General features: G+C 35.4%; 1 protein-coding gene across 1 annotated transcript in view; it reads right to left on the minus strand.

Annotated features, from left to right (window-relative positions):
• PRKAR2B (protein kinase cAMP-dependent type II regulatory subunit beta) overlaps positions 1-23492 on the minus strand; it is a 148355-nt gene that overhangs the window by 24370 nt on the left and 100493 nt on the right. Inside the window, exons 3-4 of the mRNA XM_043968323.1 lie at positions 17393-17445; positions 10939-11022 (exon numbers count right to left, since the gene is read on the minus strand). Coding sequence (XP_043824258.1) covers positions 10939-11022; positions 17393-17445 — 137 coding nt within the window. The remainder of the gene's footprint in view (positions 1-10938; positions 11023-17392; positions 17446-23492) is intronic.

Here is a 23492-nt window from a genome sequence, read left to right on the forward strand (position 1 = left end):
TTAGCTAGCATTTGTAAAGAGAATGTGCTTTAACTGTTTTTTGTAAAGAAAACGAGTTTTAATTGCAACTGTGAAGAGGCACTTTACTTGTTATCCATGTAGAGTCCATGGAGAGCTGTTCATGGATCAAGAGAAACTATGAGAGAACAAAATGAAAGAACTTTTCCCTGAGAGAACTGGGTTTACCCTTTACATTGAATACATAAGAAGAGAACTTTTGAGAGACTTTTTGCTGTTTCCCTGAATGCTGAATTATGGGATTATGTTCCAGAAGTGAGAAGTCAAAGAGAGGAGTGATGGTTAGAGATGACCGTGGCTATTATCTCGCTTAGCTGAAACTTTAAATAATTATTTCTTTGTTTTATTACTTCTTATACTGATAATGAATCAATAGCAAAATTTTTACTTATTTAAGAAGAGATGGAGAAAAGGAGAGGGGGAGGGAGGGAGGAAAGGAAGGAAGGAGAGAGAAAAAAGGAGGAAGGATGGGAAGGAGGAAGGGAAAGAGAGACAGAGTGAGATCAAAGCACAAATGCTTATAGAAAAAGAGGTTTCTTTTATTAAATAAGGGATAGTTAATAAATTGGGGGTTAGAACTTGATTAATGAAATATTATATTATAATTTTACTATTAAGGAAATACCCAAACATACCACGTGATTGCTTTCTAACTCAGGATGATAAAATTAATACGGCAACAAGTACCAGGCTGAGGGATAACCATCTTTAGGCTCCATAAAAGTCTGATCAACTCTGAAACCTTCCTATTCATGGAGCTCCAGTAGGGCTCCTAGAAATCTAAGAACCTTTGGCATGACAGCATTCAAAGGGTAAAGGTATAAAAATAAGAGGCTGCTTATATAGTGTGGTTTGAAGGGTGTTAAAAAGCCCCCATGCACAAAGGTTTATCTTTCCACTCTTTCCACTCCTTGAGATGTCTGACATTTCATTATAAGCTTATTAGATTTATAGCTACAGGGGACCTTAAGATAACTCTAATTGAACTTCCTCATTTTTTGTTTTGTTTTTGTTGTTTTTTTTTTTTTGTGGGGCAATGAGGGTTAAGTGACTTGCCCAAGGTCACACAGCTAGTAAGTGTCAAGTGTCTGAGGCTGGATTTGAACTCAGGTACTCCCAAATCCAGGGCCGGTGCTTTATCCACTGTGCTACCTAGCTGCCCAGAACTTCCTCATTTTTAAGAAGTGGCAACTGAGACCCAGAGAGAGTAAGTGACTTGCCTAAGGGTTTTTCAGTTTTCAAAAATCTCCTATTATTAATATTAACTATTACTAATACTTTATATTTACCTATCTCCCTATGGTTACAATGCATTTTCACATATACTAACTCATTTAATTTTCATAAGAAATGGGAGAAGTATTATTATTGCTGTTTTATAAATGAAAAAAACAAGGTTCATGGATATTAAGTAACTTGTCCAAAGTCCCAGAGGCAGTAAATTATTAAAGGCAAGATTTGAACCCTAATAATGTGACATCAAATCAGTGTTCTTTCTACTACATTACCAGTTTTCCACCTAGTAACATCTTTAGTTATTATTAGAAAATATTAGAGTATTTTCCTTATTAGGAAATAACAACTAGTGATTTTTCAACAAGATAATACAAACAGGGAACCAAAAAGAGCAACAGGACACTCAAGGTAAACTAGTCCTACTTAATATATATTGATTATTAATATATTAATATTTATTTATTTATCTATCTGGCAGGACAACAAGGGTTAAGTGACTTGCCCAGGGTCACACAGCTAGTAAGTGTCAAGTGTCTGAGGTCAGATTTGAACTTAGGTCCTCCTGAATCCAGGGCCAGTGCTTTATCCACTGCACCACCTAGCTGCACCACTACTTAATACTTTTGTCTGCTGCTGGCCCTGTTTAAAGGATAATCCCAAATTAGGGATTATTAAGGGGACCCCATATTAGTTCCAGTTAAGAAATTAGAGTGATATTGAGTCTTTCAATTAAGCAGTTCAGAGATTGAAATAAATTTTTAAGTATATTTTAAAAGCTGACTATTCTGCGTTAGTTCTTTGATCTCCCATGTCCTTGGCTTAACCGATGCAAAATAATTTTTATCTCATTTGTCTTTATAATCACAAGATACAATAGTTTCATTTCCCTTTTTTCTAAACTTTCTCAGCTACACTGAAGTTACAGCCTAAGGAAACAACATTATGAGTAATCACTAACAGCGCCAGAATCAGTTTTCCTAACTCCCAAACACAGAACTTTATAATAAAATTTTATATATTATTTAAAAATATTTGGAAATTTTAAAATATATTAAATTATAATAAATAATTTCCTATTAGACTGTCCACTCCATAAATACACTGGTCATGTCACAATCACCTTCTATCCCATCACAATGTCTGTCTGATTTCATGAACAGTGAGAACAGTGTGTCTGGCAGTCTGACACACTCTGCTTCTAGTAGTCTAAACACACACATACACACACTTCACAGTTCATTGTCCAATTAAAACATTTTTTTTAAAGCAGCAACAAACTAGATATGATATCACTTGACTAAAAATTTACATTCCCTATCAATCAAAGTTCTCTTGCTAATGATAATGCCAACTAGCAGGGACATAGACAAATTCAAGAAGATGGGAAAAGTACAAAAGGGGTATAATACATTTTTACTGAAGAATAGTTTATTTTGGGGGCAGCTAGGTGGCGAAGTGGATAAAGCACTATAGCCCTTGATTCAGGAGGACCTGAGTTCAAATTTGGCCTCAGACACTTGACACTTACTAGCTGTGTGAACCTGGGCAAGTCACTTAACCCTCATTGTCCTGCCCCCCCCCCCGAATAGTTTACTTTAACAATGGACCATTATTTTTAAGTGTTTTTCTTTGCCTATTACTCATCCATACAAGCCTAATCATGATATTTACTTCCTTTTCTAACAAGGGTAGTAGATTTATGCTAAGCTAGTTTCACTTTATTCCCCATCTAACCATATCATATATCTGTAAAGATGGTTTGCTGTGACTAAGGGTGCTGTCTGTGTGGCTATAGAAAAATTTCTCCTCTTTTATGAAGCCAATTTGGCCTGTAGCCATTGTTTTAACCAAATGTGCTTATCAGCCCAGACATTACATTATTATCGTCTTTATCAATATTGTCATATCAGTTTTCTCTTGCATGACAGAATTTATAAATTTTTTTTTTTTTTGGTGAGGCAATGGGAGTTAATTGACTTGCCCAGGGTCACACAGCTAATAAGTGTCAAGGGTCTGAGGTTGGATTCGAACTCAGGTCCTCCTGAATCCAGGGCCTGTGCTCTAACCACTGCGCCATCTAGCTGCCCCGAATGACAGAATTTAGATATAAAAAGTGCTGGACTAGTTACTATCTTATCTTCTTTGATATTTAATGTTATGTGGAGCATTGCAGAGGTAGATTAAAAAAACTTGGGGTTTTTTTGGTAACTGAATGAATAAAAGTGATAGGGAATAAACTCATTCTGTTGTTAAACTTCAGCAGCATGAAAGATAACAGGGATAATAGGTACTTTTATTTCTTTCTCCACATAATTTTGGTTAAAAATGGTTTCATAGGTGTTAATTATTTGAAATGTGTCCATTCCAGTCAGATTTGATTTCAGGGTACCAATAAATTTTTCATATGTTTAGCTATAGCTTTCTCACTGATAGCTTTAGGCTTAATGTGTCTTGCTTAGGAGAAACCAAGATATATGTAGGCATGACCTTTATTCACCGGCTCAATATGATCTTCAGATTCAAATCTGAAGCTTTAAATCATTATCTTTCCTTGGTATCCATTAAGAATTTATACCTTTGAGGCAGCTAGGTGGCGCAGTGGATAAAGCACTGGCCTTGGACTCAGGAGTACCTGAGTTCAAATCTGGCCTCAGACACTTGACACTTACTAGCTGTGTGACCCTGGGCAAGTCACTTAACCCTCACTGCCCTGCAAAAACAAACAAAAAAAAGAATTTATACCTTTTAGGTTCAAATGACATTCTGATATAATTGAAGAAAATTACAAGATGAAGGAGTTTTTGAGTGGAGTTTGATATTGTATAGGTACATGAAGTCTGGTTTTGTTTGGTTCCTTTTTTAATTTGCAAGCCATATTTAATTATGTTTAGGATAGATGATAAGGAGAGGCTGATAATTGAGAGAGCCCAGTGTAATTAACAGAATGCTGGACCTTCAGTCAGGAAAATATGGTTTCAAATTTTACCTCAGACACTTTGTAGCTATATAGCTCTAAGTCATTTTATCTCTCTGTTCCTCAGTTTTCTCATCTGTAAAATGAATGGGCAGGACTGAGTTATGTCTATCATCCCTTTCAGCTCTAAATCTATGATTATGATCATGAGTTTAAGGCTAGACAGAACATAATGGACTTAATCTGTCTCCCTGAAAAATACTATATTTTGTTACAATTATTTTTGTTATTATTATCTTGATTTCACATTTTAGACAAAGAACTTCCTATGTAGCTATAAAATACTCTAGCATTCTCAGTGTACTAGGATCTATTTTATATATTTGCAGTATATAAATAAGTCATGTGTGCAGAACTGAGTCAAAGGTTTTGTGATAATTAACCATGGCAGTATTAATGTTATAGTACTTTTGAGTGGCTTGTTCAATAATTACCAAATAGAATAGTAAGTTAGCTTTTATAACCCTGGGACTTGTTGGCAATCCTTTTTGCCCTTCACACACTTTACTGTTTTCTAATAAGTGTTCATAGATTTTGTTAGTGATATAGCAGTGAATGCTTTGTATAAAATACATAATCGGGTATGTTCAGGGACGTCATCAATGTTCTCATCTTGTAATACTACACATGTGATTCCTTCTGTTATGATGAGGGGATCAGGCTCGAATTTAAGAGGAAGCTGGTAAAGTACTTTACCATTAATTTGTATGTCATTGTGTAAGAAGATCAGCCAATAATTATGGACCTTATCTGGCTCCACAAACCTTTTCTGCAGAGAAGTTAGAATTTCAGTTGCTTCTCACAGCCTACCTATTCTGTTGTTCATTATAATAACTGTACAAGCTTTCTGTTTCTTGTTTGATCTAATCCCCATTTTCATCATTTTGGACTTCTTGCAAATAGATAAATAACCTAAAATTCCCCACATCTTCCTTCTATGGGCTTGCTGAACTCTAATAAATGTACTTCTCAAATCTCTATAGTAAAGATTTTAATGTCAAATTGTTTATTTTCTTATTGATGCTTCTTTGAGTCCTTTTATCACCTTAACCTTCTGACTTGCTTTCAGTGCTGAGTTAGGAAATCATCCCAATGCCTTCATTTATAAAGGGCTGAAATTGGAATCTCAGTTCACTCCACTTTTCATCTTCTGCCCTGCCTGGTTTCAACCCCAAGGAACAATATGGCCCACCCAGGAGAAGCTCATCCCTTCTAATTTTATCACCATGATGCTAATTCAAGCCTTGATTGACACCATCTCCCTCAGCCTCCTCTGACTGGAGGGCCTGGAAGGCAGAGTACAACATTCCTTCCAATGTCTTCCTTTATAGAGGGCAGAAACTAGATTCATCTCATTCCATGTTGCATCTGCTGCCCGGCTTGGGTTTTAATTCCATGGAACAAAATGCCCTTGTCCCTTGTACTCTCTGGTGTCTCCCCACCTAACTTCTCTTTGCTGCCATCTTTTGTGTGTTATTTCTCCCTTTAGATTCTGAGCTCCTCAAGGGCAGGGACTATTTTTCTTTTTATTAATTGTATCCCCAGTGCATACCACAGTGCCTGGCACATAGTAGGTGCTTAATAAATATTTATTGAATTGGATTGCCATAGTGCTGTTTGTGGCCTGTCTTTAGGGATATACTTTAGGGATATTCCTCCTGCATATACTGTAAGGTGTAAATCCTGAAATGTTTTTAAATGTTCTATTAAATGTTGTGGAGGACACATCCATTCATAATGGTTATAGCAGATATTAGCTTTTTTGAATTACTCTTTGCTGTGATAGCCTATCAGATGAATTTGTGCCACCACACACAAAGTGGGTTTTTCAGGTTTACAGTCTTAAGTGTACCCATCTCCTTTTCAAAATCATTTGAGATAACGGTACTGTTTTTGATATACAGTTCATTATCTGGCATATCTGGAGTTTGCTATAAGTAATGATTTTCAATGACATTAGGGTCTTCAATTTTTCCCTCTTCAGATTTTAGTAGTCTAAAATTTTTATCTCTTATTTGTCTAATCTAGGATTAAGGATAAAGCGTTTTTATATGATTGCATGATGGTACCATTGATCAAGAGGATCATGAAGTCCTTGATTGATAAGATCAATTTCCAGTTTTGTTATGATACAGAATTCACAACTAATGAAAGTATTTACATATTGAGTCCTTTTCATAGTTAGCTCTTTTTCTTTGTCAGTGCAATCTACACTGAATCATTTCTAGTAGGTGGGATATTGGCATTTTTGTATTGTTCCAACCTATCTTTCTTTCTTGTAGCACTAGAACACAAAGGAATACCAACTCTATGCCCTCTATGCCCTCCTGATCAGAATGAGATGAAATAAGTAAAGCTCTTTGCAAACCTTTAAGTGCACTAGAAATGCAAGTTGTTGTTGTTAGTGTTAAAGTGTTTGGGTAGGGACAGGTTGCAATCTCATGTCATCCCTACTCAGTTCTTAGTTTCATTTCACTAGGCTGGATGTGATTCCAGAATTGGCAGAGTTCAAATGGGCAGCATTGCTGGCTTCTTGCCAAGCTTTCACAGGAACCATAGCAATTTCAAGGAACACAGGGTTCCTGCTGTACATCACCCTAGCCTGCAACTCCTTAGAGTTTATCATTTCTTCTTTCAACACACTGATGATGGGTTGGGCCTGGAGAGTTCTTGTTATAATTAGTCTAGATTTCTGATTTCATTGAAATGGCTGAAGTCCCAGAGTTAGAAACACCCTCTACTAATGCTGTAATCTGTAGTTTTACCAAGTTGTATGGGGCACAAAGAGATTAAGTGACTTGGTCACAGTCATATAGTCAGTATGTATTAGAGGAAGGACTTGGACCAAGGGCTTCCTGGCTCCAAGGCTATCCTTAACCCACTGTATTACTCTGATTCTCAATTTAAATTAGATGAGAGACAAAAAAATAATTTGTGGATTGATATATTCTTCCTCTCTACCCCCTATTTAAAGTTGGTGTAAAATCAGTTATTTTTGTTAATTAGCAGTTCCTGTAAATGTCAGGTTTAGAAGTGGTCCAAACTGTGTGTTTTAAGGTATTTGTGGATCTGCTTAGCTATAACATGTCTCTTAGTTGCATCTGTTAAACTGAATATAATAATATGGAGAGTTCACGCTTGGATACCTGAAAAAGCAATTTCAGAAAAGTCAAATGCTAAGCAAACATTTCTTTCTTAGTGTTTCTCTTTAGTGTCTTAGTATATGACATATGTCTTTATAGTCAATCAAAATCTAATTTCCCCATAATTATGAATATAGTGCAGAGAACTTAGGAAACATCTAATATGCTGGGGTTTATCATAATGACTGACAACTACTTTAGGAAATCCACGGTGTATTCTTAGTTCCTTGTTCCCACAGTATGCAAATTGAACAGAGCTAAGTAAAAGGGTTCTTTGACTCATCTGAAAACAACAATTTACTCTACTTTTAACACAAAGAATCTGGCTTCTGTAGCATGGAAAAATCATTTCAGTATGCCTCAAATTTAAAATATTGCAAAAAGAAAAACTGCCTACTGCGTCCAGCAATGAAATATTCATGAGAAAAAAAAACTTCAAAGAGATTAATCTCAGAATGCTGTGCTCTAATATATGAATGCACAGCACTCTAAGGAAATAATGTACTGAGGCATAGTCTGATGAGAATTTTTAAGATGAAGAATGTGACTTCAGAAAGTCCAATGAAATCATAAATACCAATCTAGCAGCATTCTTCTTGCTAATTAATGAGGACAATAAGAAAAGCCAAGCATATAAACTGAACATACCTAATAAACTGCACTCTATAGTATGCAAGGTATTGTGAAAAAATAGGTATGTCTTATTATGAAGAAAACCAAAGTATTAAAGACTATTGTATCACTGCATGATTGAAACTGCATGGGTAATATTGCTTAAAAAATGAGTTTTAGGATAAAAACTTTAGTTCCTTGGGTTTTAGGATAAATTATTTTAGTTAAGAAAAAGTTGTTTTTCCCTTGAATTTTTTTTTTTTTGGGGGGAGAATCATTTAACACCTAGTGTCCACAAAGAAGTTTAAAAAAATAATAGGATGTTCTCAAAAATCCTCTTTCAAAGCATTCAGAAAAAAATAACCAAAAATCTAATTTTTGTGCCTGTGACAGAAAATAGCATTCAGGAACACTTTGATACTTACATGTAAGCTTCTCAATTTCATGATGAAAGAGACATTAAATATCTTTTTTTGTATTGCTTCAAATGTTCAAATACTTTCCCCTTTCAAAGCATTTAAAAATAGTAAAAATTATAATGGTAGGGAAGATTCAATTAATTTAACAACTGGAACAGAACAAGCTGCATATCAGAAAAGTCAAACTGACATTTAACTCTGCCTGACGTTGCTGATGGGGACAACACTACAGCATTTAAGTGGGTATGGTATCTGATTGTACCATAGATTAGTTACTAAAGACTAATCAACAATTTTAATCAAGTGGGAATCAAAGGAAATGATAAAAAATGGAGTTTAACATATCACCAAAATATGAAATAAGAAAGAGTACTTTTACATCTGGATCCAATAAAGCATTTTCTCTTGCCAGGCTCTCTGAAATTCTTGACTTTTATTCTCAAGGAAAGTTCCCTTGATTTACTGAGTGTAGTCACTTAGTATATTGTACTCCACAAGACCTAAGAGAGAATACTTGTGACGGCTGCCTTAGTACAGTATTTGCCTCTGTAGCTAGCTATATAACCATAGCTATCATTTACCAGGATGAAAATTATTATGTTAATCAAAATTACTATTATTATTTTTGATACAAATGACTGTCTTTTTAATCTTACACTAATGGGTCTTTGGAATTGTAGGAGGGATCTTTAATGCTATCTAATAGAACTTTGCTCTCCTCCACTCCTTCATTTAGTCTCATTCATCTTTTTTTTTTTTTGGTGGGGCAAAGTGGGTTAAGTGACTTGCCCAGGGTCACACAGCTAGTAAGTGTCAAGTGTCTGAGGCCACATTTGAACTCAGGTCCTCCTGAATCTGGGGCTGGTGCTTTATCCACTGTGCCACCTAGCTGTCCCCTCATTCATCCTTTAAGCAAGATCAATGCTACCATGCTAGAACAGTGAGATTTTGTCCTACTTTTAAGTCAATCCTAGGAAACTGTATAACTTCTCCATAGTTAATTCTTCCATTTTTAAAACATAACAAAAGCAGGTCTTCTTTATATAATTTAAATTCCTTCCTAGCTCACAGTCTCCCTCTCCACACCAACTCCTCTCCTTGTTCAAGGGGACTTCGATATACATATTGATACTCCCTCAACTACAGTATGCTGATAATCTCTCACACACCCTAATTTACCAGTTTTTAAATATGTTCGATTGACTTGACTTATGCCTCAACTTTACCTGATATTCAAAGGATAGTCAACACCTTTGACCATGTCAACATTCATAAGTGTTCCACTTTTATGATCAAGAACTTGAAATTTGTCTAATTACAAACACCGATCATTCTATTTTTCCCTATGTCTTATCCCCACCAAACTTGTTCTTTGTCCTCATCTTGAACCAAAATCCCTTAGTACTTTGTTAGGTCATCACCTCTACTCTGGCTACTCTCTCCTCCCTTCCCAATCTTGACCCCTTAGTGAACCAGTTCAATTTTACTCTATTCTCTAATCTCTTGTATCCTTGTCTTATTATCACTTATACCATGTCAAATTCCAACCCTGGATTAATCTCACTATTTGCTTTCTCTGCTCATACTTGGGTGATGCATAAAGGAGATGAAGGCAGTCATGCAAGTAGAATTTGATGCTTCAAGGAAAATGGGGATTCTCTGAGGCAGAGGTGAATTCCAAGTAAGGAGCCAATATAAGAATACAGCAAGTGTGAGAAACAGAGAGAAGGGCAGTTTGGTTGGACCACAGAGAGTAGCAAAGGGGTAATATAGAAGGAGAGTGGAAAGACAGATTGGGACCAAATTTTGAGGGAATCTTCTCAATAAACATTAGAGGCTCTCTATTGCTCTATAATCAAATAAAAACTCCTCTGCTTGACATTTTAAAGGTCTTCACAAATTGGGCCTTTCCCTTCTAATCTACTTACTTATTACTCGCCTCTATTCACTTTTATATCTATCCATCCTGTATTATTTGCTGTTGCAATGTAGAGTGGTGGCTCTGTCCACATAATCAAAATGATCATTGTTCACAAGATGCTTAGCATCATAACCTTTCCCATTCATATTACAGGACACACAAGTTTGAAACAAACATCTGGATAACGAATTCTAAGGACCTAATTATTTCCCACATTAAAAATGTAAATTTACATCCATAAGTAGCAGTTCTTTCCTTCCCCAAATGTATGTTTACCACTGTTGTAGGGAAAGTTTATGACTTAGGAAGTTGAAATAATCTAGTCAAATTCTAGGAGGTCTGAGGAGGCATTTTCATACACTCATATGGATCTTATATTTAATAATTTTTTAGTACCTGATACACAGGATCAAATAATTGGTACCTAAAGCAAAGGATCAAAGAGTTTTTGGGAAATCCTTTTTTAAGTAAATAATTGATTCTCATATTGAAAGCCAATTATCCCATTATCTTTGCAGATGGACATCTTTTGTAAAGCAGCAATCTATAAATAATTACATATAATTATTGTTACCAGCATTGAAAAATCATGTTGATTATGAAGGTTTCTCCTACCGGATCTAGGTTCTTAAAAAGAAGGATGTCTTTGCAAGCTTCCTGCAACCTATTTCTTTGATCATCTGTCTTCGGGTGTATAATCTAAAAAATAACAATGATACAAAAGATATAAAAGGACATATTTTCCCGTTGACCTCTGAAAATAGAATTGTCATAAATATAAAAAATTTCCAAGACTTAATAGACTAGTGAAGTTTGTATAGATGATTCATCTCTTCACCCTGGACACCTAAGAAGCCAAATTCCCTATCAGAAAATCAACAATGCCCAGAGTGTTATGCAGGAAACAGGGAATTATAAGAATTTTCAGGGATACATTCAAATAAAAAAACCAAAAGATTAAATAGAGGTTTCTCCTTCAGAAGATTAACAAGTTAAGGCTATGTCTATACTGCTAAATGAAAAACCAGTCCAATTTGATTCTGGAAGCCTTCATTCTCCAAGGTGTATGCCATTTTTTCTACATTGGGTTTGGTAAATTCATTACATTTTAAATCTCCCTCATTTAGAAATCTTGGTTAAGTAGAAAAACATGTGAAAGGAGATCTATTTTTGATATCCATACTGTCCTTCCAGAGAAGGTGTTCTTGTTTTCCTCCAATGAGCTCACATTCTCAAGAATTTGCTTTCGACAATTTCTTCAATTAAAAACAAAGATTTTTTTTCCTTTGGAGGTGAACAAATTTGGAGAAAAGCTCAATTTCACTCAAGATTAAATACTTTTAAAAAATCCATACAAATGGAAACTACTCCTTAAACAGGAGATGCCCAAGGCAGTAGCATTCTTACAATGAAATAGAAGACCTGGATACATCTCACTCTTTACTTAGCCAACAGAAACCAGACTTGATGAGCAAATTCTTTAAACTCTCCTTGAAGAACTAAAAACTTGATCAACTACCATAACTCCACAACAATGTAATGAGAAGCCCTATTGATTTTTTTTTTAAGTTGGGTAAGGAAAGGCAGAGTTCCCACTAAGAATGTTGCTTCATGTCAACTAGTGACTAATATGTAAATCTCAAGGTTCCAATGATTCAGACCAAAGGATCCCAGTGTTCTCTCCATTTTGGTAAAGTATGTAACTATAGGTAATAGGAGATGTTGGCAAATCATATCAAGGGCAAACAAATTTATAGGTCAGTTTTTTGAGGTCAGTTTATAGGTTGCATTTTGAGGTCAGTATTTGAGTTTTGTAGAAACACTGTCTTTTCTTACCCAACCATTAACTCACATATTAAAAAAAATCCGAATGCTGTCAACAAAGGTGATGATGAGGTTACTTTGATTTTGTTCAACATCCTATAGAGTACAAACAATAAAAACAGGCTACATAAAATAATGTTAATAAAGGATTGATTGATGATATAGAGAGAGACTAATCAATCAGATTATAGTTGTGCGCTGATCTGATCCTGACTCCTTTAAGATAAAAGAAGTCCTTATCTTATTGTTAACTGGTCAAATTGATCAACATTATGAGCAATGATGATGTTGAATCAACTAGGACATTTTTAGGTTTTATATATATAGCTTTTAAATACTGCATCTGAAAGAGTACCAGTCTTTGAAAGTTCAATGTGACTCTGTTTTTGAAAAGATTTAAGTATTTGTGGCCTTTTCCCTTCTTATTTGGAAAGATTTAACTGCCTTTTACCAAATATTCTTCTCAGTAAAATGAGATATAAAAAGCATTTGAGACTATATGTGTAAGCATATAACAAGAGGTAGTTCCAGTTACTCATTAAATAAAACATTCTATACAGTTTAAGAAGTAACAGCTAAGCCATGTAAACCTGGAATTCACTTCTTTCTATTCCAAATTCAGTAAGTTACTATATAACTTTATAACAAAAGTGTTCCTTACTTAAATTTTGTTGTTGTTGTTGACCAGACCAAAGCAAGTCAGCAACTCTCTGCAGAACACAGTCTTTGGAAACTGTTTGGAGAAACTGAGGAATTTGCCCTTGGTCACAGAGCCAGAATTTGTCAGAGGTAGATCTAGAACACAGGTATTACTGATTGAGGCCAGTTCTCTACCCACCACTCTACACTGACCCTCCCTTAAAATTCATTGAACAAAGTTTGAATTAAAGGAATGTCATATTTTTTCTTTAAAGAACATGAAATAAAAGCTGATGGAAGTTGAGGCTTACTTGTCATTATTTTGGCCTATTATACTTCAGGATTTCTTCTGACCAGCATTAAGGGCTTGGTTTCTAGTACTTGTTTTCTTAGATCACTAAACTCTAGCAGTTAGTTTATATATAAGAAAAGGATTTATCACTTTACCACAGGCTTATCAAATACCCATTTTTATGTAGTAATAGCTCTTAATGAGGCCATCAGCCTTCAGTTAAATAAACTATGTGGCTGATATAAGGTCAAAAGAAACACAATTTATTTGCTGATCAGCATGAGTTATTGAATGGATTGTGTTGGTCTGACCTGATCCCCAGATAGCTACAAATATCTCAGCAGACAGAACCATCCTTAGGAAGGTCAGAAGCCAAGATGAAACTCTATCAGTTCCACCCATTTTTATACAATTAAAATGTGCAGAGGATACACTAAATGGGAAAAGAAGTTATAACACGTGAGCTTGATAATTGAAATGCTAAAGCTTTAGGGAAAATAAATACCATGTTTTGTGTATGGTGGATTTATTCTGAGTACATTATTATTATTCATCCATTATCAGAAACCTATTATTTTTCTTTAAATGCTGTAATACCTTAATTATGTGGTAGTGCTGGAAAATGAAAATTCTAAATAACTCATTTTCCAGATAACTAGAGGTTATCTTACTTTTATTCTAAGGTTATTCTATTTTTAAAAAAACACAGAAATCTTCATGAAATGTATTAAATGCTACCATGACTTCTAAAAATGCAAAAAAAAATCGAACATTTCTTGATGACTCTGAAACATCAGTAATTGTACTGTAGATGAAAATTAAATAGGACTGATGGTGGAATAGGTATTAACCCCAGGAATTGTCTTAGAAGATGTTATCTTTGAAAAATATTTTGATTTAATTTCATGTTAGGGTTATATTTTACATTCATGAGAAAATAGGCACATAGGATATACAACTCTCTAGACCTCCTGAGAAGTATGACGTAGGCGCCTTTTTGAAAAATTAAGTACTGAAGACCAAAGCATCTTCTTTCAAATAGTTATTTTCTTCTCTGAGAAAACTTCTCTTTCATGAGTGCTAGAAGTACTTTCGGCTTATCACAAGTTTTCAAAGCACAGCTAACTACATTGCTGATGCAACGGGCTGTAGACACTTCCTCGTCAGCTTATACCCACTCATTTGCACTATTTACTGATAGGGTTTATTAGCATTCATAAATTCCTGCTAAGGTATTTTGTATGATCTTCCTTTGAATATTACAAATATTTCATCATCAATGCATAATGATGACAATGACACCACTGAAAATGCAACATCAGGCCCCATTTTTTCCCAAGGCCCTCTTAATTAATGATTTCACATTTAACAGAACTACAGGCATATATCAATCAACATTTAACATTTACTGCTAAAAAGTTAATGTCATACTTCTATAGTATATCAATTTTCTCATGCAATCTACTATAATAACATAAGAATTGTAGGGGTTCTGGCTTCTAATTTATTTTGTCACTGATTCAGGGGCTACTTCTTTACTTTTAGAGCAGTGTCTTTGATAGGGGTTTTCACAGGTGGGGAGATTTAACTTCCAAATTCAGTGCTGCTGTAGATTTCAGAAGTTGCCAGATGTCTGAACTCCAAATAATTAAGTTAACTTTATTTTTCAGCATTAATGTAATATAGTTAGAGATTAATTTTTCTATTAAAGGCTTTTCTGATTTCACAATTTAAATTAATAGGAAATTGTGATCAAGAGAAATTTCCTTTAAAGATTCTGTGAAATAAGAAAGTGATCATTGAAGGTTTTTGCACATGATATCCCTTTTCTACTTGTCGGGAAGACTTCATTCCTAATTTTACCAGATCTTCTACACTATATTGTTATGAATTAGGTATGCTTAGCTTTTAAAAAAACTTGACTTTTAGAGGGACCACACTTTCAAACATAAATGTCATGTCAGAATGTATCAGAAATACTTTGGGTTTAAAAAGTAAAGGGAAAAACCCCCTGATATATCTCTGAGAGGAAGCTACTGTTTAGATGAATCTTCTGAAGATGTAATGAAATAATGAAATGCAATTTAATCTAAGGAATGTCATATCTACAAAGAATGCCCAAATGAAATATTTTATTCTATCAAAATAGATACATTGCTTTTTCTTCATGAGGTACTTTTTTTTAACAGTACGAAAAAGGTCATTACTTCAGATTCTACTAATTTGGAATTTGTGAGATTTATGAGTATTTGGGCTGAAATGTACTTGTATTGTAACTATGAAAAAAGTTTGCTGAACAAATGTAATTTATTTTGGATGGATTATGAGAAGAACATTTGATCTACATAGTTAGATGAAGCACTTTATCACCATCACTTGCATATAATTATTATGTTATAAAAATAAACCATCTATCAACTAAAACATCTCTGTTAGACTCTCTGAGAACAACATTGTTATCAGTCAATTAGAGTTCATGGAATATAGTTCATATGATGAAAAGGAGTACTTTGAAAAAAAATCTTTCAGACTTTCCACTAATTCATAGTAGATTTCCCCAATGATGGCTAGCAATTCGTCTGAATTAGCATGGTATTACAGTATAGGTCTGTAGATATGTGTCAGATGGCCCTTACGTGGGACCTTTTTATTTTATATTAGATCCATAACCTAAAAGAAAATGAACCTAAATCTTTTAATTATGTTTATCCAACATCCAAATAAGATATTAGCAGCAGGACATGGCAAATCTGTCATGCTCTTGAGGATATAAACTTAGCTGCTTTGAGATGATGAATGATCATTAAATGCTCTTACAATATTAAAGTTTCACTGTGTGGAATGTAATGAATAATTCTACCTTATCCCCAAAGTTAATTAGATAAACATTCTAGAATATCTTCATATATACATACACATATGTATCTATGTGTATATACATATATGTGTTCATATTTATGGATATACACATTTAGAGGCACCAAGAAAATCCCACTTTACTCTCTCTCTCTCTCTCCCATCTGTTATCATCTATCTTATATCTATCCATCCATCCATATATCCAATGCTGGATGGGGTTTAAAAATGTAGAAATGGGAAATTGGGATTTTCTTGATGCCTCTGAACAATTCAAGGCTATAGAAATACTTCCACAGGTATAAGAACCTGTAACTCAAATAAGGTGTCACAAGTATAGGAGAATCACCCTTGAAGTACTTCCATATATCATTCCTTCTTCCATCAGCAATAGATTTTAGGATGCTGTTTCATATATATTCCCAGAATCTTATGGCCAGTGTATAAATTCTTTGGCTGCTTAGGGTTATAATGCATAAATTATTCATATCCGTTCCAACCACTCAACATTATTCATAATTTTTAAACTACTCTAATAGATCTTTTAAAAAATGAAAATGTGCAATCAAAGGCATCCTTTTACAGAACATAGAGATAAAAAGAACTGATATTTCTTTTATTTGATAGCAATATCTTTTAATTTTAATGAAAAAATAATGAGAAGAGAATACACCATGGCAAAACAAAAAAGGGAAAAAATTGCTTCACATCATTTCAGAAAGCTCCTTCTTCCAAAAATGTAATGACATAAGAAATCTCTTTCTTAGTTAATGCAAACTACTGTTCTCATAGGAAAAAGTAGTATTCTACCAATAGCACAAAGCCTTATTCATTCATTTATTTGTGAATTTATTTACCTAGTTATTAATTTTTTATTACTTATTTGTATATTTTGATAATTTTTATTTACATGTTATATTGTACTTTTGTAAGTATATTACTTGAAGCAGAGGTCTTTCCCTAAACATTTTCTTAGTTTAAGGAAATGCTCCTTTAGATCAGAAGATTACAAATAACAAATGATGAAAATAATAGCTAAAAAAATCAATTTACAGGTTCTTTTTCCACAGTGAACCCCCAAACAAGTAAATAAGTCAGTTGTGTACTTAGTGAATTTTATATATAGTATATATGTATAATAAGTACATACACATATATGTATAATTTCTATATAAACATATAAATATATAGATACATATGTGGAAATATACATATTATTTTGATACTTCCAGAGCTGAATATGTTCTGTACCTCCCAGTCTGTCAAAGCTTTCCCTGAACTTCAACACTCCAGTGGGATATCAAGAAAAGAAATATACTTTAGTAAAATTGCCAGATTAGCAAAGAGAGTTGATGTGGAAAAAGTTGGGACTGTCCCAATATGCATTCTACCTGTTGTTTACTTGCCCTGCTATTATTATCTTCATATTTTATATCAAGCTTTAAGTAAACTACATACCCTGGATTCTGCATCATCTTCTTCTTCATCTGGATTGTAAGCTTCTGCACATACTACAAACAGAAAAAAACACCAAAGTGCAATAAATAAACAGTATTAAAAATAACAGTCCTTTAGTAAATCAAGTCAGAGCAAAGTACTTAATAAAGCTCTTAAAACTAAAATGTTCTCCATGATCAAATGAATGAATTATTTAAAAACTGAATTAATAATCAATATAATAAGTAAAGTTGTACACCAAGCCAGAACCCTTGCTAATAATTTCTTCCTATTGACTTAAATTAATTTAAGAAATATGCTTGGAAAAGCCACTACTGCTATCGGTCACACTATTGATCAGTAGTTTGAGTTTGCAAATATTAGCTATCCATATTCCATATCAAGGGCTGATAGATGACAATGTGAAACTTTTTATAGATCTTTCATCCCTTGGTTGGAAAGGGAAATAATCACACATCAGTGGTTTGTCAGTATCCCAAGTTCAGATTATAATGTAAGGTTGTTCTTCAGTCAGTTTTCAGTTGTGTCCAATTCTTTGTGACCCTTCTTGGGGTGTCCTTAGCAAAGATACTAGAGTGGTTTGACATTTCCTTCTCTAGCTCATTTTACAGATAAGGAAACTGAGGCAAAAAGGGTTAAGTGACTTGCTCATGGTCACAAAGCTACTGTCTGAGGCCAGATATGAACTCAGGAAGATGAGTCTTCCCCACTCCAGGTCCAATACTCTATCCACTGCACCACTCAGCTGCTACTTTATGCATGGTACTGGGTTCTTATATGGGTGGCCTAGAGAATAAAAGAGCACCGTGATTTAGGGGAAATGTTCATCTTGTCTAGATTAAGCATCTAATTTCATAGCAGATACACATTTTGGCTTCCAGATGATTATATATAAATATAAAACTTTTATTTTAGTTATTTATCATTTGGTCTCTCCCATATGAAGAAACCTTTTAAGCCTACAATGTTCCAAAAGCAGAAAAATGCCTAAAACAATCTTAAGACCCAAATTCTAATGTCTGCTATGTAATGACTAATTTAAATCCGTTAGCTCATGAATTCAGTTCAACAGGCCTGAAAAAACTACATGACAAGATGAAAGAACTGGCAAATGTGATATTGAGCCACTGCTTCTGTTGTTCAGTTGTTACAGTTGTCTGACTCTTTGTGATCCCATCTAGGTTTTCTTGGCAAAGATACTGGTGTGGTTTGCCATTTCCTCTTCCAGTTCATTTTACAGATGAGGAACCTGAGGCATATGGTGTTATGTGACTTGCCCAGGGTCACACAGCTAGTAAGTGTCTGAATCTGGATTTGCATTCAAGTCTTCCTGACTCCAAGACCCGTACTTTATCCACAGTACCACCTAGCTGCCTAAAGCCACTGCCAGTGATCTTTAAAAGATTGTGTCTTTAGAGCACTGGCCCTGGAGTCAGGAGTACCTGAGTTCAAATCTGACCTCAGACACTTAACACTTACCAGCTGTGTGACCCTGGGCAAGTCACTTAACCCCAATTGCCTCACTAAAAAAAAAAGATTATGTCTTGTCCATGATAGGAACTTAATAAATGTTTATTGAATTATGGAAAATGGGAGTGATGCGATGGGATTAAAGAAGGGCAATGTTATTCTGACTTACCAAAAAAAAGCAAAGACCACAAAACCTGCTAAATATAAGCTAGAGAGTTCCTGGCAAAATTCTAGAACATGATTGTATTAAGTATAGCTAACAAGAAGTAGCTCTAATATTTCACTTCTCATGATTGTTGTGACCCAGAGAGCAAGCAACATTTCTCATTGGGAGAAATTCCCTTAACCACACTTCCCAAAAGGTGTGTCCGGATGCAGAGTGGAAAGTAATTAGACAAGGACTCTGGTGACTGAGGATTCTTTTGAAGTCTAAAAGTTTAAACAGTGAGATTGTCAGAGGAGTGTGTGTGTGTGTGTGTGTGTGTGTGTGTGTGTGTGTGTGTGTATGTATGATGGAGGAACTGAGGTAATGGTATGGACATTCTTCTAGGAATCCTTGAATTCTGATGCACCCAAAGCTGAGTAACTTCAGCAGCTCCCAGTTTGCATTTATTAAATGCCTACTATGTGCCAGGTGCTGTGCTAAAATGGGAGGGAGAATGAAGTGGTACAAATAAGAAAAAGTTAGTCCCTACCCTCAGGAAGCTTACAATCCCCCCATTGGAGGGGGGATAATCACAAACAGAAGTTTAAAAGGGGTGGGACTACCAGAGGTAACCCAGTATGAGGTTTCCTAGAGTTGAAAGCAAGCAGATGGAAAAATGAATGGAAATGGAAAATGATGGAAATAGCTGATAGAATATTGTTAGCTGGAAAGTTCTGAGCCTTCTATAAAGGAAGACTATGGGAGGAGTTTATTGTTCCACCCTCTAGTCCTTTAATCAGAGAGGAGAGGGAACTGAGAGTGCTAAAAAGGTGTTAAGTATCAAAGCTGAATCAATCTCAGTTAATATTATGAGATTTCAAGTGATGAATTCAGCCTGAGGGTGAAAATTTCACAGAGCTTCATGGGACAGATACCATGAAATCCTAAACTTTTTAGCACTCAGTATGAACTAGCTGATGTTGATGCTGATGTTGTTTGTCCTTTGTTCTCAGAGAGGACCGTGACATCAGGGTAATGTCATGATTTGTACTGAATTGGATTTAATTGAGGGAGAACTGTGCAAGGTCACCAACCTCATTCTTTCCTCCATAGCCATCTGGGTCCAGTGACAAGAAATACATCAGGATGACTGGAAATGGTCCCGGATGTTTAAGGCAATTGGGGTTAAGTGACTTGCCCAGGGTCCCACAATTAGTAAATGTTTGAGGTCACATTTGAACTCAGGTCCTTCCAACTTCAGGGCCAGTGCTATATGCACTGTGCCACCTAGCTGCCCCATGAACTAGCTATGTTCCTTCTGAAATACTGTTGGTGGGAATAGGGGGTGGTTAGGATTAGATTATAATACCCTTCAAACCCGAAGGGGACTTTAACTCTTTTGAGAACTATGGAATAAGAACAGCTCTCTTCCACCTTGTTATTTTATAACTTAAGTGCTCTTGCCACTAGATTTTTGACTTGCATGGTTGATAAGTAGAGACTCTTGCACTGGTGGTTTCTCAGTCTGGGATTTGCAGAACCAACTGCCCAAAATATTATACTGTGAACATGGTAAGAATATCAAGAAACTGTACATAAAGAGCTATCCTGCCTATTTCTGGCTGAGCATGTGTGCTGGTTCAGCACTAAAGGACTTGCGTGCTTTGCAATGGTGAAAAAAGATTCGTATTCATCTTTTAGCATCATAATAGGGGGGAAACATTCATTTAAAAAGGAAAAATAACTTTTGGCTGGCTCATTTGCCCTGTAGCAAGGAGCTGCCTCTCTCTTTCTCTGGGCATCCCAGAGAGGGGTGGGGTGTTGTGCTCTTCCTTCAATCCTGGAAGAAATGATGAACTATATGCACACTGCTGCTAAAGCACATACTTGGCAACAGGGGAGTCTGAGCCTAGCCCCCACACTTCCTTTTACTGTTTTGTGTTTCCTTCCCTGAGCATAGGTAACCAAACATCAATCCCAAGATGAATCTGTCCAGGCTTAGGAGCAACCTTAGAAGTTTAAGAAGTTGGAAGATCCAGAGTACCTTAGTAAGAGCTGACTGGGCAGGAGGAATTACTATCACAGAGAAGATGACCACCAACAGAGGGAGAAGATCAACCTCTGGCCTTACTTAGGCATGGACTTGGAGGGAATTGTTAAACAGTGCAGAACTAAAGTCAATTGTAAAATGCCTATTTAGCAGTTTTTCAAACTGTACTATGTCTTGATATTTTAAGTATGAAACTCCTGGAAGATTGTAATAATAATTATGCTGTTAAAACTGCTTCTTAGGTTTTTTTCTCAATGCCCACTTGTGAGTCTTTTGTTTGTTTGACATTCCATTTGTGTAGAGGAAATAAATAGCTGTCCTATAAAATTTAAACTGTGGTTTTGCCCCCATATAGGGTTGAATAGCTAAATGTGAGGGGGGTCTCGAAAAATTTCACAAAATTAAAGGTTATGTGTGCCTATTTTATATATCTATCTACCCAGGGCTGCACAAAGGGATCGTGAGAGGAAAAAGTATAAGAAGCCCTGCTATAACTTTACATGTTTAAAGTACCTTTACATTTTAAAGTACCTTTCTATTTCTTCCTTGGGGGGGGGATTAAACCTAAGCTTTAAGTAATTAATTCCAGGGCATAATGGTAGAGGTATAAAGGGCCAAAGAATGTGAAAAACCACCTAACTCTTCTCATTAGAAGTTGAGATGCTTAAGGCCTAAACCTGGTTCATGTGGATGGGTCAGGGGTAAGAGCAGCTCCTTTGTAAAGAGGGAGAGGGCAAATACTTCCACCCCCTTGTGGTGGCTATAAGCATTGCGATAAAGAAGTCTTGCATTGAATCCTCTTCATCCATACTCACAATACTAACATATAAAAAAGGAAATGGTGAGGAGTAACAACTAACATGGTTTCATCAAGAATAGGTCATACAGGGGCAGCTAGGTGGCACAGTGGATAGAGCACCGGCCCTGGAGTCAGGAGTACCTGAGTTCAAATCCGGCCTCAGACACTTAACACTTACTAGCTGTGTGACCCTGGGCAAGTCACTTAACCCCAACTCCCTCACTAAAAAAAAAAAAAAAAAGAATAGGTCATACCAAATGAATTTAATTTCTTTTTTAAAATTTAAACTGGGTAATTAGTTTGATAGATGAAGAGAAAGTTGGATATACTATTTACCTATATTTACCTTGTGGACAAAATGATGAGATACAACGTTAAGTGACAGAAGGGTTAAAGTAGATTCAGAACTGGCTGAAAGCCTGACTGACCTACAAAGTAACCATTAATACATCCATGTCAACAATAAACAAGGTCTCTAGAGAAGATCTCCATGGTTCATCTTGGCCTTATGCTGGAGATTGGATATAAAATCTGCAACTGTGTCTCCACAAAACTGGGAAAGACAACTAATGTGCTGGATGACAGAATGGAGAGATCTAAAAAGATCTTAAAAGATTAGAACATAGGGCCAAGTGTAAAGTCTCACAACTGGGCTCAGTAATCGACTTTACTAGTCCAAGGTTGTGGAGACAGAGAAATTTTTCTGAAACAAACAAAAAAAATATGGTGATTTTAGTGAATCGTTTGATATGAGACAATAGTATACTCCAACAGCTCCAACAACTAATGCAGTCTATGGCTGAGTGAAAAAGAAGCAGTTTCCAGAAGAAGGGAAATGATTTTCCCTTGTATTCTTGTCCCGTACAGATTATATCTGGAGTACTGCAGTCAGTTTTGGATACCAGATTTTAGGAAAGATATTGTGATGTCTAGAGAAGGGTGACAAGAATAGAAAAGATCATGCCATTGGGAAATGAAGGAATAGGGGATATTTAGAATGAAGAATAGAAGACAGAAGTCACACAGGATAACTTGTCTTCAAACTTCCAAAGGTCTATCTTGTGGGCAAGGGAGCTGACCTTCTTCTTGGCCACAGAGGGTAGCTCCAGGAGAAATAACAGAGAGGCAGTTTTCATCTCAATGTAAGGATGACTTTTCTTACAATTTGAGCTATCTTAAAAATGGAAAGAGTTGCCACAGCAGGTAGTAGACTAGAGGTCTTTAAGTGAAAGGTGCAAATGTTGAAGTTATGGAGAGGATTTTTTTGTTGTCGTTGTTTAGATTCATGTAGTCTCTGAGGTATTTTCTAACTGAAATTCTGTGATTCTAGTCTTTGAAAGCTCTGAAATCCTATGATTCTATATGGTTTTCCCAAAAGATAATGGTGTTTTTGACTAGTGAAGAGTCCAAAAGAATGCCAAGTCTTTCTGATGCTAAAATTTATCAACACTGGTTATTTAGTTAAGTACCTATCTACAAGGGTGGCAGTCTATGCATGTTGTAATGCATGTGCAGTCTATGACCATGGGGTATGATGCTATCATAAGCAAAGATATTTGGATGGTCAAGTTTCCTCACAAGTCCCCAACATCATTAGTGTCCATTAAAACTACAATGAATACTTTAAGACAAGAAC

Source organism: Dromiciops gliroides, chromosome 5, assembly GCF_019393635.1.
Source record: "Dromiciops gliroides isolate mDroGli1 chromosome 5, mDroGli1.pri, whole genome shotgun sequence".
Taxonomy (NCBI): Eukaryota; Metazoa; Chordata; class Mammalia; order Microbiotheria; family Microbiotheriidae; genus Dromiciops; species Dromiciops gliroides.